Source organism: Phocoena sinus, chromosome 3 (assembly GCF_008692025.1).
Source record: "Phocoena sinus isolate mPhoSin1 chromosome 3, mPhoSin1.pri, whole genome shotgun sequence".
NCBI lineage: Eukaryota > Metazoa > Chordata > Mammalia > Artiodactyla > Phocoenidae > Phocoena > Phocoena sinus.
The window spans coordinates 62,631,111-62,647,220 of NC_045765.1; the positions used below are offsets into that span (position 1 = coordinate 62,631,111).

The following is a 16,110-nucleotide window of genomic DNA, read 5'->3' on the forward strand; positions in this document are numbered from 1 at the left end:
AATAAATACCTCTGCTAAATAAATACATTGCACAGAGTAATAAATAAATACATAAATAAATAGTCTCAATAGAATAAAAATGAGAATAATCACAGAAGGACAAATGGGGGCTGCACATTTCAGGAATTAGGTAATTAACAATTAATCTGACTCCACAGGAGAAAATGAAATTCTTCCAGTCCCGGACTATGTGAGAGACATCCAAGAAACTTAGGACATCTGCTGTTACTGACGTTCCGAGGCTCCAGGGAGGGAGTTGAGCTTCGGACTTCAGACGTTAGGGCTCTGTGTGTTCTTACAATTCAGAGAGTCTCTAATGGCAGACAGATATTCCTTCAGTTTCACCCGGAAATCACCCAGGTTATCCTTCTCAATAAGGATTGGCTCTTCCTGTGAAGAAACCAAGAAGGTGGCATTAGATGGAGCCAGGTTGGAAGGTGGATGACAGGCTGGGGTCAGGTCATAGCTGAGGCCATCACCTGCAGGGACATCTAGGGGGCAACTTACCGTGGTCATGGTTGTGGGCAGGATTGGCTGGATTTCCTGTGGGAAGAGACAGAAGCAGACAGTCAGAGACTTGCCTGGAAAAGAAGCAGGACCTGCTACCCTCCTCCCCAGAGGCAGGGCAGGGCCAAGGCAGGGATGACAAAACCCTTGACAGCTTCACATACCTTAAGATTTTTCGTGATTTTCGAATCCTCTCCAAGGGAATTTGTGGCAAATGTCAGGAATTTTTCCAGGTTTGGCCTCCAGAGGCTTGTTTTCTAAGGGGACAAAGAATTCATGTAAGTGGGGAAAGGTTGGAGAGTGTCCTTCCCATGGCTGGGCTGAAGTCATCCCCACAGTTTTCCAAGCGTGCTTTCAGGGACATGCCTGGACAATCCCCTCCTTGTCCCCTTCTTGCCCCAGGTGGGTCCCTGAACTGCTCTGAAGGGCACAGGCCTAGAGGTGAGTGCACACCCCAGGCAAGCCTTATGTCACCCACATCCCGAGCCCCTGGCTCCTGTGAGCTGCATGAAGGGCCTGGGGGGATCTTTCTGAACTTGGGGAGAAAAAATTTCCCAAAACAGGCTCTAAAAAGGCAAAGGGTTGGCCAAGGATAATATTTGCAGCAAGAGGCCTTGACTGAATTAAGGGCTCCTAGAAATCAGGAAGACAGAGGCCCCAGCATGGAAACAGGTGCAGTGTGTGAACTGTGAGTGCCTAAGAGAGGGGGAATACAAATGGCCAGTAAACTCAGGACAGATTCCACCTCTTGTTTTACCCAAATAATGCCATGCAAGCAAAAGTGAGATAACCACTTTAGGAAAAATAGCTATAAATGATGATAACTAGGGCTGATCAGAGTTGAAAATACGACAATTATTCAAGGAAAAGGAGGGAAGCGAACATGATCCTGAGGGAAATTTTAGTCTGCCAGCCCAGAGGATGCTCCACCGAAAACTGAGCTTAAAACCTATGATATTGTTCACCTAGAACTGCCTTTTCATTTTGTAATTTAAAAAAAATCATTTTCATTATTATAGCCATGACAGGGGAAATGTATTGAGCAGCTGCTAAGCACCAGACGCTGGTCTGGGAACTTGACACACAGTGTGCGTTTAATCCTCACAACAACCCCACTGAGACAGGTGCTGTTAACCCTATTTACAGATGAAAACACCGAAGCTAGTCAAGGTGAAGTGACATGCCTGAGGTCACCCAGGCAGGAGGTGAATGGGGACCCACCCAAGTGCACCCATGAGTGGGGCTGAACTCTTACCATCAGCCTCCTCTTTTCGTTTGAGTTCAAGAAGTCCTGTAGGGGCAGAGGGAGAGAGCCCATGAGTCCTGTTGGCCTGAGGCACCTGCCAGCCCTTCCCTGCCCCTTGCCAACCTTATCCCAGCTACTCACTTCTGAAGCCACAGGTAGCTTGTCTAGCTCATTTATAATTTCCCGGATCAGGTTGAGTACATAGCATTGTTGGGTTCCTGGTGTCTTGACCGGTGCCCCTTGTGCCTGAGGGGTGTGGAGTGCAAGCAGGAACAGGAGCCAATGCAGGATGGGCAGGCTGCGCATGTTTGGGCTGGCAGGATGGATTCTGTCTTGTACGGGTCTTTCGTGGCATTATGAAGTGTCTGAGACAGCCGCCGTCTTTTATGCAGCAGGCCCGTGCCGCGGGCGAGCGGGGGTGTGGCGGGCGGGCTTCAGAAGAATCTTTATCTGACATGGAACCTCCGTAACAAACCACAGACTTATTCATCACTTTTTAGTACTCAAAATCAGTGAAACTTGGAAAAAAAAATTACTTACAGGGTATCTCCTCATCTTGCCAAGGAGGCTAAGAGACAGGCAGGTCACTGGGCAGAGTGGGGACAGGTAAAAGGACCTGTCTGACAGGGGAGCGGCCCCCTGACTCTGAGCTCCCTTGAGCCTCCTGCCCAGTGGGACCTGGTCCTGCCATCCCCTGGACAGCCCTGACCCTCTGCTGCCCGCCCCACCTGGCACTGCCTGGTTCTGCATGGGTGGCCAGGTGAAGGCCCAGTGGAACAGTCAAGAGTTTGTCTGGCAGCCGGTCACATGGCTAACCATCCACCTGTGGGCTCGTCCACTGAGAGCACATCTCTTGATACCCACTCCTAGCACTGAATTACTGGTGTTAAAGCCCCCAGTGGTTTGCCTCCCGGGCTTTGGGCAGCTTCTCCTCTACACTCTCTGTTCCTGGTGGGTGGCAGATGAAGCTCAGGCACCAGACGCCCATTCTCATATTGGTGTGATAATAGCACAGCCCAGCTCTGCCCTGTGCTGTGGGATGTTAGCCCCTGGTGGAGGCCTGGCTGCAGGCCCTGGGCAGTCCCTCTGGTAGCACAGAGGAGCTGGGCTCAGGGGCCCGTTGATGGGGGCCCTTGAGGAAGATGTCACTGGGAAGTAGGAGGAGGGGGCTGGCCTGGGTAGGTTTAGGTGGTGGGATTGACAAGGTCTGAAGGGCGAGGGAAAGGAAGAGAGGTTTCATGCTGGGCCTCTGGTGATGCGGTCCAGTGACCAAAGGAGAGAGTTGTGTCTCAGGGGTCTGGATCCCAGTCTGTGCTGAAGTGTGATTTGGCAGATGCAGGCCAGAAGGAAGGGTTTGCTGAACAGGGCAGAGGGCAGGGATAGACCACGGGAGAGTCCACAAAGAATCAGAGAAGCAGCAGCCAGATGGGAAGCAGGCAAACTAGGAAGGTGGGGGGCTTAGAGGGCAGCCCCTGAAGGAAGAGGTAAACTGCTGCCCCATGGGGCACGTCAGGCCCTGACACAGGCCCAGGGCAGGGGGTGTTGGTAAAGGGATAAGTGTAACAGGGACATGGGGAAGAGTTCTTTGAGATGATTGGGGCTGTGGCAGTGGGGGAGAAGAGAGACAGGATGGAAATGCCAGGGGCTGGGGTGCAGTGTGATATGATCCGTGTGGGGAGATGAAGGATAGGAGGTTATGCTGAGGCGGGGGAATTTGGGTGTTTCAGGCTTCTGAGCAGATGGAGATCTGGTGAAGACAAGGACCAAGATGTGGTTGCAGCAGAGGCAGGTGAAGAGGCTGTGATGCAAGGAAATGTCATGAGAATAATGCCTGTAGCCGATATACGTGGCTTCTAGCTCAGCCCTTGGATCTGGGCCCAGAGCATCCTCAAAAAGCAAGGGGAGTGTCTCAAAGGCATGAGTGAAATGAGGCAACAGAAACAAGTAGGGAGCCTTAGGACTGGGTACCCACTAAGAACAATTCATTCAACAAGCTTACGAAGCACTTGCTTTGTGCAGGCACTGTGAATAAAGCAGATACCGTTCCTCTCCTTAAGAGATGCACCATCTTGTGGGCAGAGATAGACGTAAAGCCTTCCTACTCAGCTTGGACCTCGGACCTGCAGCTTCACCATCAGCTGGGGGCTTGTGTGAAGTTCAGACCCTCAGACTTCACCCCAGACTTTCTGATTCAAAAATTGCCTTTTGACCAGGTCCTCAGGTGATTCACATGACATTTAAGAAGCTCTGATTTAATTGCCAAGATATAGAAGCAACCTAAGTGTCCATCAACAGATGAATGGATAAAGAAAATGTGGTATATATATATACCCAGTGGAATGTTACTCAGCCACGAAAAAGAATGACATTTTGCCATTTGCAACAGTATGGATGGACATGGAGGGCATTATGCTACGTGAAATAAGTCAAACAGAGAAAGATATACTATATTGTATTACTCATATGTGGAATCTAAAAAATACAACAAGCTAGTGAATATAACAAAAAAGAAGCAGACTAACAAATATGGAGAACAAACTAGTGGTTACCTGTGAGGAGAGAAAAGCGGGGAGGGGCAATATAGAAGTAGGGGAGTAAGAGGTACAAACTATGAGGTATAAAATAAGCTACAAGGATATGTTGTACAACAAGCGGAATATAGCCAATGTTTTATAATAACTATAAATGAGTATAAGTTTTAAATTTTGTGAATCACTGTACTGTACACCTATAATTTATATAATATTGTACATTAACTATATTTCAACTTTAAAGTGTGGAAGAAAAATAAGAATTAAAAAAAAAAAGTTCGGATTTAAAGTATTCAACTCAGGCAGGGGCGGGGGTTCATGTCCCAGAGACCCAGGGCTGCTTAAATACTCAACTGTGGTTTGGTATTACATTCTATATAAGAATTTTGAGACCTGTGCACACACACACAAAAATGTGATTTCTTATAGAGAAAAACCTCTTTTTTATGTAAATGAGCTTTTTGAGGGAATTTTAAAGCTATGGAGGCCGAACATTCCTGCAAGCCTTCTTAAACAGTCCTGACTTCACGTTGTATTGTAGCAAAGAAAAATTCTGAGTAGTGTTATTGTAAATCTTGACCTTTGTAGTTTGCCTCTTGTTTAAAAAATAGTTATAAAGCCTATGAAAGGAGGAGGAGGTTTAGGCTTCATGCTAGGAGCGCTGGAAGCATTGTGGGGTTTTCAGCCAGTGACAGGTGTGGTCCCTGGAAGGTTTGGGTCCCAGGAAGCCCAGTCTAGCTACTGTGGGGAGAATGGCTGGGAAGAATCAGGACAGCAGGTTGGCCAGTGCAGAGGCGGGGAAGTTGTCTGGACCACAGATAGTGGGAAGGCTGGAGCTGGTTGATTCTGGTGGGGATGGAGAAAACCAGATGCAGGTAAAGACTCTAACAGCTAACTTCCACTGCCGGGCAGAGTTCTTTTTATGGGTTAATTCATTTAATCCTCACAATGAGCCTGAGGCAGGGATGATTATGATCCCCATTTTACAGAAGAGGAAACTGAGGCTCAGAGAGGTTGAGTTCATGCAGCTAGGAAGCAACATCGCCCAGGGCTGAAAGCAGGCAAGTCTGTCTGACCCCAGAGGCTGAGCACCCACCATGACAGCACTGGAAAGTGACAAATTAGGAGGTGATGCCAGGTGGCAGGAGGGGGACAATAGGGTAAAGATAAGATGTGGCCACTGGGATTGTTGACAAGGAGGCCACTGGAGCCTCTGGGAGAGCAGTTTTAATGTATGGTGGGGGCAGAAGCCGGTGGTAGTGGGCTGAGGAGTGAAGGAGGGTGAGACAGAGACGGCAGGCAGCTCTTTGAAGATCTATTCTGAAGAGAAGGAGAGAAAGGCAGCTAGAGGAGTCAAGGGGTCAGAGAAGGATCTTTCCAGGCAGGGAAACTCGAGTATCTCTCTGATGGAGATGAGCTGGGACTAGGTGAGAGACCTGGATGTTGGGCCAGTGTAGTGAGTGCCTGAGGGGGATGGTCACAGGGAGGGCTCCCGACATCAGGTATCACAGGCCCACCTGAACAGAGAGCTCAGGGGAGGGCTGCCTGGGTGGGCCCAGTCTGGGAAGGTGCAGTGGGTTTGGTGGCAGGAGGGGACAATGGCTTCTGTCTTCCCTGGGAAATAGGAGGCCAAGTCAGCCATTGAAGAATGGAGGGTGGCATGGTTGGGGAATATGAACTGACTGCTAGGGATGACCTTGAGGGGCTGGCATCCAGGGGTCAGAGGGTGAGGAGGTTGGGACAATCCAAGGCTTCGCTGGGCTAGAGTGTAGAAAGCAAGGTGAAGGCAAGGTGAAGGGGCCATGGGAGGAGGCCATGAAGGGCTGGGAAGGGAGCAAGGATGGTGCATTTGTGCGAGGAACAGAGTCACATTCCTCCAAGCAAATGTGATTCAGAAGGGCTGCCCAGCTGCCCCTGTGGAGGACAGGTGGGAACCTTCCACAGAGCTTCTGCAGCTTCTCAGGGGAAGCAGGCAGAGCCTGGGCCTCCTCCAGGAGTCTCCTTTGAGGTTTGCCTTGACTCTAAAGAAGTTGCTTCAGGTGAAATCACAGGAACCCTCCTTTCCTCCCCTGCAGGCCACAGTCCTGCCTGACCCCCTGGGAGAGGCCTGGCCCCCTGTAAGGAAGTGATCTCACCCCAGGCACCTGTGTCAACCCAGCCCAGGGAAAGCTTCCTCCACAGGCTGGCTGATTGTGATCACGAAGGGAAATGAACTAAGGGTGCCCAGCCCTGGGCGGGCACAAGGGAGGCCCTGCTAGAGCTGGGGCAGGAGAGCCAGCCCAGAACTGCTGCCTGGGGTCTGCAGGAAGAGACCCTGTGGGTTTCAGAGTGGGTCCTTGGGCCCCGTCCTACAGACCCCTGCAGGCCTGGCTTGGTCCCGCCTGTTGCCCAGATGCATTCAGAGTGGGGCACAGTGTCCGTGGTCCTGGCCCCTGGGGCCCATTCATCCAGAGGTTCACTCCTGTTCCTTCCTGTCACTCACCCCCATAGACCTGGTGGAGTTTCTGGGTGCCCATCACTGGCAGGGACCCAGGGCTCCATCATCATGACTAGCTCCTCTGTCACGCTCTCCATTGCATAATGTGTCAGATTTATCTTCCCCATGACCTCACTTGCACTTTCACTGGTGGCCCTGACCACACCGCCTGGTTTTGTCAATACAGAAGGCAGCTCAGGGCTCCTGGCTGGCCAAGCAGTGTCATCAGTTTCACGTGTCCACCTCAGCAGAGTGCAGGAAGGAGCCTCCTGGGTAGGCTCAGATGGAGAGGACCAGCTTCCTGTCCCACCCAGCTCTGTACTCCTTCCCTGGGGCCTGTACAACCTCAACCTGTGCACCCTCAGAATTCTAGCCCATGCTGCAGGTATGCGGCCTCCTTGGGGCACACCTGTGCCGAGTGAACCTCCTCCCCAAGCTCAGTCTAATAGAGAAGACAGATGGAGAAGCACAGTTTAGGATGATAAGCCTGGTGGGGTCGGGGGTGGGGTAGGAAAGAGTAGGAAAAGCCCAGAAGCGGGGCAGCCTCTCCCATCTGGACTGTGGGGGAGGACTGGAGGAAGGGGCATCTAACATCTCAAGGATGGTCTGGAGCCAGGCAAGTCGCAGAGGAAGTGCTCCCAAGTAGATCTGAGTTTGGGGATGCAGATGTTCTGTCTGTTGACCTCAACCCTACTAGCCACTGCTCCAGTATCCGGGGAACTGGGGGTGGCCATGTCATTCTTGTTATTAATGTATAGGCATTTGGTGCCTGTCACTCTCTTGTTGCTCACCTGGAATACAAAGACTTGGAACATGTGTTCATTCCTACTGTGTTCATTATATTTATCTCAGACAAAACCAGGAGCCAGGGGAAGGACAGGCATATAGGCCCTTCAGCCCCACAGTCCCCATTCTCAAGGAAGCTGCCCCAAAACTGTGAGGTGACAATGTTGGGACTTAAATGCTAGTAACACAGTGTTCCAGGCTCTTGAAAAATATAGTTGACCCTTGAACAACATGGTTTTGAACTGTGTGGTTCCACTTATACATGGATTTTTTAAATAAATATATTGGAAAAAATTTTGGAGATTTGCAACAATTTGAAAAAATTGACAGATGAGCTGTGGAGCGTAGAAATATTGAAGAAATTAAGAAAACAGTGTGTCATGAATGCATAAAATATATGTGGATACTAGTCTATCCTTATGTAGGCATAAAGTGAGTGACATTTAATATAAAATTAATAATGTGTTAGTTTTCTTACTGTTTTATAACTTTGCTTTCAAAGAATCGCATTACGCTACAGTATGCCTCTCTCTCTTGTAATTGGAAAAATTTCATATCAGCATATTGTCACAGATTGGTGGATTTTAAAAAATGTAACAATGTTTCCAATACTGTATTATGAATATGACTGTAATACAGTATGCCATGACAGTTGTATAACGATTTATTCATTAGTGTATAGGCTAGGCTATCATGAAGCAATCCTGTTGATTACACTGGGCTACAATAAAGCAGTCATATTGCTGCTTCTTCATTATCAATGCATGAATCTTTATACCTTTAAAAAAGTATGAATTTCTTTTTCATATTATCTTTCCATTTTTGATGTCTACTGTTAGTAATACACATAACATCTACAGTGTTTGGTATCATATACGATAGCATTGTTGTAGGTATAGGTACTGACAGGCAGACAATTCATCTTAGAAACACAACATAAACTTGTGGAATCAATAAATACAGTACAGTACTGTAAATGTATTTTCCTTATGATTTTCTTAACATTTTTTTCTCTAGGTTACTTCATTGTAAGAATACAGTGTATAGTACATATACAAAATAAGTGTTAACTGACTGTTACATTATCAGTAAGGCTTCTGGTCAGCAGTAGCCTATTAGTAGTAAAGTTTTTGAGGAGTCAAAAGTTACGTGTGGATTTTCAACTGTGGGGATGTCAGTGCCCCTAATCCCTGTGTTGGTCAAGGGTCAAGTGTACTCTTCTACATGTTTGAGGCTTCACACAAATTGTTAGCCACGTAGAAGATGTTCCCAGGCAGAATCTTGTCTGCCTCTCAGGCAGAGTGGGAGGCCTGTGAGGATGGTGACAGAGAGTCAGAGCTGTCAGAGGGCAACAGGACCAGATCCCAGCTGGGAAGAGGCACAGATAGGCCTGGGCGAACTCAGAGCTAGGCTGCCCTCTCACCTGCGCCCGCTCTGTCCAGTGGGCAGTGGCTCTTATCTTCCTTGGTAAGGTGAAGTGAAACCCTTTGAGGGAATTCCCCGGTGGTCCAGTGGTTAGGCCTCCGTGCTTTCACTACCAAGGGCACAGATTCAATCGCTGGTCAGGGAACTAAGATCCTACAAGACTTGCAGCCAAAAAAAAAAAAAGAAGAAGTAGAAAAGAAAAGAAAGAAAGAAATGCTTTGAGAACAGTTTTTCAAGTTTTACTGATCTTGAGTACCAAAAAATGATGCATAGGTTGATTTGTTTGTCATGGAGGTTCTATATCAGAAAAGGGTATCAACCCATCTGGGGCTTCTTCACACACCCCACCATCACCCCATCTCCCAACCTCCCCCTGACTCCACTGGGCCTTTAAGAGAAGCCAGGCCATTTCAGATTTCCATAGGATCAGGGAGGACCACAGTCAATCCCAGCAGCTCAGAGATGTGGGGATCCCTCTGCCTCCTGCTTCCTCATGTTCCTTCCCTTCAGCCTCCCAAACCCCCGGCCCTTAGGGACCCCCTGAAACCAGCCCCAGGCCTGCTGCTACTGGTACATCCTCTCTGAAATCCAGAATAACCTGACGATCACCTCTGTGAGTAGCTGGGGCCATGCTGGGCATGGGGCAGGGACAGCCTGGCTCAACCTTAGGCCAGTGGCACTCATGGGTTCTCCCTTCTCCCCTGCAGGAATCTAAACACTTTGATCAGTGGCACATGCTGAAGGTGAGCACTGAAGCTGAGGGCCCACTGTCTCCTTGCTGGTGACTGCCATCGTGTTGCTGGTCACTGCTCTAGGCTTGGGTGCACTGGGGTCAGGCGCACCTGGATGGTCTCCTCTGAGTCTTAACTCTTTACCTGGCATATTAATGGGTCTCTCCTGAGTCTTAATCTTTACCTGGCATCTTAATGGCAGATACGTCCATCACCCTATTCTTTGTCTCATGTGGGGCTGTGCCGTAGTTGAGTTTTCCCAAGTGTGGGAGTTCTAAAATTTTATTTTAGCCAAACTGGCTTCCTTCCCTTTGGGTTCTTCTCCGGCAGCTGGTTCAAGAAGTGTTCTCCATTCACCCAAGCCCCTTCCCCAGGCCACCTGGAGCCAGGAGGTGGGATGGGCCCTGCCTTGACTGGCCTTTGCCAGAACATGCTGTGACCACCTCAGGTGTGTGCCCTTGGGGCAGCTGGGTTCTTCCTGGGGTTGGGGTCAGGAGAGAGCTGGTGAGCTGGCGGGCTGCGGGAGAGGGTGGAGGGCTCTGCTGAAGACCTCTCCAGGAAGAAGGCATCAGGGATGACAGACAAGGCCACGAGGAGGACAGCCACTCCCCAGCCCTGTCTCACACACTCTTGGTCCCAGCAGAGAAAAGCCCATCTGAAGTCTAACTTGGCTCCCTTCTGGAACGCCTTAGAGAAGTTTGTCAGTATCTTTAATGTGTCTTTAACCATCAGTAAAAATCTGAAGTAGCGTGAGGTATGTGAAGCTGGGGAGGGTCCCTCTGGCAACAGGGTCTCCACGTCCCCAGAAGAGTCCACTCCAGGTCAGAGTGAGTGACCTTGTCTTGCCCTTTCCCAAACAGGAGCAGATTTTCTGCCCCCGTTTCCCAGTTCCTACCCCCTCCTCTGTGACCAACCCCTCTGGGGCTGGGGGTAGAGCTGCCACCCAATACCTGCTTAGTCACAGAGGCCCCCCACTGCCTTCCTGGCTTCCCCCAAAGGCTGACTGGCTTCTCTTGTCTGTGGTCCACAGGAACTCCTGCAAACCCTGACCATCCCCAAGACCACATCCCAGGTAAGCTGCCAGCCAGGCTGGGGCGCCCACTGCCCCGACTGAGCATGGCACCTTCCACATTCCCCACACCTGACCCAAATTTGTGATTTCCTCAAAGGGAGTAGAGCACACCCTAGCAGAGAGATTTTAAGGAGTTCTTGAGGAAGCTGAGTATCTTCCTGAAAACCCTGGATGATGCCCTGGAGTCCTTACCGAGCTGCCCACTGCTCTCACGACCTTGTGTAGAGTCTCCGAGTCCAGGCCTTTGCCCTCCCAGGGAACAGAGCTGGGCTCAGGTCCCGGGTCTCAGTCCTCCTTGATATTCCAGTTACTGCCCTGCTCCGTCACAGATCTCAGCTGCTGAACATCTGGCTTCTGAACCAGGCTGCTCAAGTTTGGTCTCAGAGTTACCAACAATTGTGTCATAAGTTTATGTAACAGTTTATTTATTTTTTATCTACCCTATTGTGGAGTTATTTATCTTAATAATGGAGGCCTCTAAGGAACCTCTGAGCAGAGCTCACAGGAGGTGAGACACCACTTTCATTTTTATCTCAGATTTCAAAGGGGTTCCTTCTCCTCTGGGAAAAATAATTGCTTTGTAAAGAGTCACTTTGTGCCCAGTGTTGCATTTCTAGAGGTTTCTCCATCTGACTTGAGGCTGGATCATGCTTCCCACACTCTGCAGTTAATTTCATTAACGCTGCGGGGTTGATTCCTCTTGGGATTCTATCTCTGAGTGTATCCCTACTATTTCCCTGTCCTGTGCCCTGAGCAGGCTCACCCAGGACCTGCTCCTTCTCCGTGGCTTGGTCGCCACCATCGGCCTCACCCTCCTGCTCATCACTCTCTCCCCACTGCCTGCATCTGCTTCCTAGTACCTCCCTGCTCTGTCCACCTCTCATCATTCCCATGGGCACCCACATCCTGACCCAGGCCTGGCTGCCTGAGTTCCCACCACAACTCCCAAGCTGACCTCCGACCCTATTTCCCACAGCTGTCAGAGCGGCCTTTCTGGACACCTCTCTGCTCATATCACCCCGGCTTTGTCCTCCAGTGGTCAACCTACTTGGACCAGGCCCCAAGAGAAACATAGCCTAGTTTTCCTCCTAAGGAAATCCCCACTGAAGATCCACAGGGCTCCTTCCAGACCAGGAAACAAGTGGTCCTTGTCAGTTTGGGATCCTGACCCCCTAAATTCCCCTCACCTCTATTTAAATAGGCCTTCGATTCTCTCTCACCCCTCTTGCCATCCTCCACCTCCTGGGAGCCATACCCAGGGGTGTACAGGATAAGAAGAGTATAGCCCACACCACACAATATGAAAATGTGCTTTTTTTTTTATTGGGTGGGCCAAAAAATGTCTTCGGTTTTTTAAGTAAAAATAAGACACATTTTTCGTTTTCACCAAGAACTTTATTGGACAATGTATTCACCCTTTTGTTCCACTACATTCTGCCATTTTTCAGGCAATTTCATAATTACATCTTCCCAAAACTTTTTATCTTTTTGAGCAAGGAAGTGTTCCAGGTGCCTTTTACAGTCTTCCATGGAACGGAGATTTTTTCCATTACAAGAATTTTGTAAAGACCGAAATAACTGGAAATCGAAGGTACAATGTCTGGTGAATATGGTGGATGAACCAGAACTTCCCAGCCAAGCTGTAACAGTTTTTGCCTGGTCATCAAAGAAACATGCGGTCTTGCGTTATCCTGATGGAAGATTATGCATTTTCTGTTAACTAATTTTGGACGCTTTTCATCGAGTGCCGCTTTCAGTTGCTCTAAGTGGGAGCAGTACTTGGAATTAATTGTTTGGTTTTCCGGAAGGAGCTCATAAGAGAGGACTCCCTTCCAATCCCACCATATATACATCACCTTCTTTGGATGAAGACTGGCCCTTTGGTGTAGTTGGTGGTGGTTCATTTCACTTGCGCATGATTTCTTCTGTTCCACATTATTGTACAGTATCCACTTTTCACCACCCGTCAAAATTTGTTTTAAAAATGGAACATTTTCATTACGTTTCAGTAGAGAATCACATGCAGAAATATGGTCAAGAAGGTTTTTTTCCGCTTAACTTACGTGGAACCCAAACATCAAAGCGATTCACATAACCAAGCTGGTGCAAATGATTTTCAGTGCTTGATTTGGATATTTTGAGTATATAGGCTATCTCCAAAGTGATATGACATTGATTGTTCTCAGTTATTGTTTCGATGTGATCACTATCAACTTCAACTGGTCTACCCGACTGTGGAGCATCGTCCAGCAAGAAATCTCCAGCATGAAACTTTGCAAACCACTTTTGACACGTTCGATCAGTCACAGCACCTTCTCCATACACTGAACAAATCTTTTTGTGTGTTTCAGTTACGTTTTTACCTTTCTTGAAATAATAAAGCATAATATGCCAAAAATGTTGCTTTCCTCTTCCATCTTCAATATTAAAATGGCTACACAAAAACCCACCAATTTTGATAAGTCTTTTTTTAAATGCACGCCGGTATGACAGCTGTCACATACAATCTAACAAAATTGTTTCGAATGAAGTTAAAGACAACTAGGTGCTACTAGAGCCATCTTATGGAAAAAATCGAACGAACCCTTTGGCCCACCCAGTAATTGTACTGGCCTCTCTAATGGTTGGTTGTTTTTTTTTTTTTTTTGGCCATGCCACGCAGCATACAGGATCTTAGTTCCCCGACTAAGGATCAAGCCAGGGCCCCTGGCAGTGGAAGCACGAAGTCCTAACCACTGGACCACCAGGGAATTACCTAATGGTTGTTTTCTTAACTGAAATTGCATTAGTTCCTCACTTTGAAACATCTAGTCTTTAGTTATATACCAATGTTCATAGCAGCTATGTTAATCTGTATGGGCTGCTTTAACAAAATACCATAGACAGGGTAGCTAATAAACAACAGAAATTTATTTCTCACAGTTCTGGAGGCTGGAAAGTCCAAGATCAAGATGCTGGCAGATTTGGTGTCTGATGAGGGGCTGTTTCTTGGTTTATAGATGGCTGTCTTTTTGCTATAACCTCACATGGAAGAAGAGGCAAGGGAACTCTCTGTGGTTTCTTTTATAAGGTCACGAAATCCCATTCATGTAGTCTCTGTCCTCATGACCTAATCACCTTCAAAGGCCCCACCTCCAAATACCATCACTTTGGGGATTAGATTTCAACATATGAATTTTGGAGGGACAAAACCTTCAGTCTGCAGTAGCAGCTGTATTCACAATAGCCAAAAGTGGAAACAAACCAAGTGTCCATCAATACATCTAACAAAATATGGCAAATACATACAATGGAATATTATTCAGCCTTAGTAAAGGGAGGGAATTCTGATACATGCTTCAACATGGATGAAGCTTGAAGACACTGTGCTAAGTGAAATAAGCCAGACACAAAAGGACAAATATTGCACTCTGCTTATGTGAGGTACTTCAAGTAGTCAAATTCATAGAGACAGAATGTAGAATGGTGGTTGCCAGGGGCTGAGGGGAGGGGGAACTGAGGAGTTATCCTTTAATAGGTACAGAGTTTCAGTTTGGGAAGATGAAAGAGGAGATGGATGGTGGTGATGGTTGCACAACAATATGAATGCACTTAATGCTACTGAACTGTGCACTTAAAAATGATTTAAATGGTAAATTTTATGTTATGTATATTTTACTCCTAAAAAAAAATCTAGTCTAGATGTTTTCTCAGTTGACCTGGGACTCTTCTTGAGGTTTCCTATTGCTCAGATCTCTCAGTGTAGCGACAGGGCCCGCAGAGCACCAATCCTAGGGTTCTCTCCACCCTGATCCCTGGACCTTCTTCAGCTGGGGGTCCTTGGCTCCTCACTCTCTGGTGAATGCCTCTTCATCTTGAGACTCAACTCATGGTCACCTCTGTGTGGCCCTCCTAGCTTCCTCACCTACCCAGAGAGCAATATCTGCCCTCCTGTATGCCTCGGTTTTACCTACGGTTCTCTCTGTTGATGAGAGCATGTGTACTAGGCCCAGAGGTTTCCGTGGTGAGCCACATCGGCTTCCTCCTGTGCCCTAGGAGCCCTGGGTGGGGGATAGGGGACTAGTCTGGGAGTCCTGTGAGAATAAACATTCTGGGCTTGAACACCAGGCAATCGGGGTAGCAAGCAGGTGGAAGCACCACGTGAAGATGGCTCTAGTGGCTGGAAACCTATTGCTTATGGCAGGATCTGGCGCAGCCCCAGGCTGTATACTTTTGACGTTTGGGAATGTCTGCTAAGTAGATTTAGCTCTGCCATGGAATTTGCTCAGGGTGGAGGAAGAGAGGCTGGTGGAGAAGGCAATGAATTGTACTACCATCTTGCCAAACTCTCTTCATTCTAAAAGCTTTTCTAGTTCTCTTTGGTTTTCCAGACTTGAAAATGTTTTACCATCTGGTAGACATAAATAATATCTCATTGTGCTTTAAATCTGCCTTGTGCTGGTTACTAATGAGGTTGAGAACTTTTTCATAGGTTTATCAACCATTTGGATTTCCTCTGATGTGAAGCATCTGTCCAACCTTTTGCTCTGGGATTATCTGCAACTTTATTTGTAGGATTTCTTTAAATATTCTATATACTAACGCTCTGTGGATTGTATATATGCTGCATGTATCTTCTTCCACTCTGTTTCTTGTCACTCCGTGGTATCTTTTGAGGAAACGAAGTTCTTTAGTAATTTCTTACTTCCCTACCTCAAGGTCATGAGGTTTTCTCATATACTACATAAAAACTTTATAGTTTTGCTTTTCACATTGATGTGTTTAATTGACCTGGGATAGTATAAGGTAGGGCTCTGGTTTGTTTCCATGTTAATACTCATTTTTCCCAGCACCATTTTGAGAAGGCTGTCCTTTCCCTGTTGAATTGCATTACTATCACTATCGTATTTCAAGCGTTCATTTATATGTGGGTGTGGGTCTCTTTCTGGGCTCTCTTTTCTCTTCCATTGGTCTGTTTCTTTTTGAACCAATATCACACTGTCTTAAATTTTATAATTCATCTTTATTATAATGTATAATATATCTGGTAGAACAAATTTTCCCACCTGTCCTTTTTCTTCAAGAGGGTCTTGGCTAGGGGCTTCCCTGGTGGCGCAGTGGTTAAGAATCTGCCTGCTGATGCAGGGGACGCAAGTTTGAACCCTGGCCCAGGAAGATCCCACGTGCCGTGGAGCAACTAAGCCCGTGTGCCACAACTACCGAGCCTGCGCTCTAGAGCCTGCATGCAGGAACTACTGAAGCCCATGCGCCTAGAGCCTGTGCTCTGAAACAAGAGAAGCCACTGCAATGAGAAGACTGCACACCACAACAAAGAGTGGCCTCCGCTCGCTGCAGCT

General features: G+C 47.8%; 1 protein-coding gene across 1 annotated transcript; it reads right to left on the reverse strand.

Annotated features, from left to right (window-relative positions):
• Nucleotides 1–270: 270 nt before the first annotated feature.
• Nucleotides 271–2,059, reverse strand: LOC116751037 (interleukin-3-like). Its single transcript, XM_032626520.1, has 4 exons — nucleotides 1,895–2,059; nucleotides 672–764; nucleotides 508–543; nucleotides 271–390 (listed from the first exon to the last, which is right to left on the reverse strand). The coding sequence occupies exons 1-4, from the start codon at nucleotides 2,057–2,059 to the stop codon at nucleotides 271–273; spliced, it is 414 nt and encodes a 137-aa protein (XP_032482411.1).
• Between the last annotated feature and the right edge of the window lie 14,051 nt (nucleotides 2,060–16,110).

Excerpts from the sequence above, each read along its gene's own strand:
- LOC116751037 (XM_032626520.1), bottom strand. The coding sequence starts at position 2,059 with ATGCGCAGCCTGCCCATCCTGCATTGGCTCCTGTTCCTGCTTGCACTC. Across the intron at positions 544-671 it reads AAATCACGAAAAATCTTAAG|GAAATCCAGCCAATCCTGCC; the intron begins GTATGTGAAGCT and ends CTCTTCCCACAG. Across the intron at positions 391-507 it reads TGCCCACAACCATGACCACG|GAAGAGCCAATCCTTATTGA; the intron begins GTAAGTTGCCCC and ends GTTTCTTCACAG.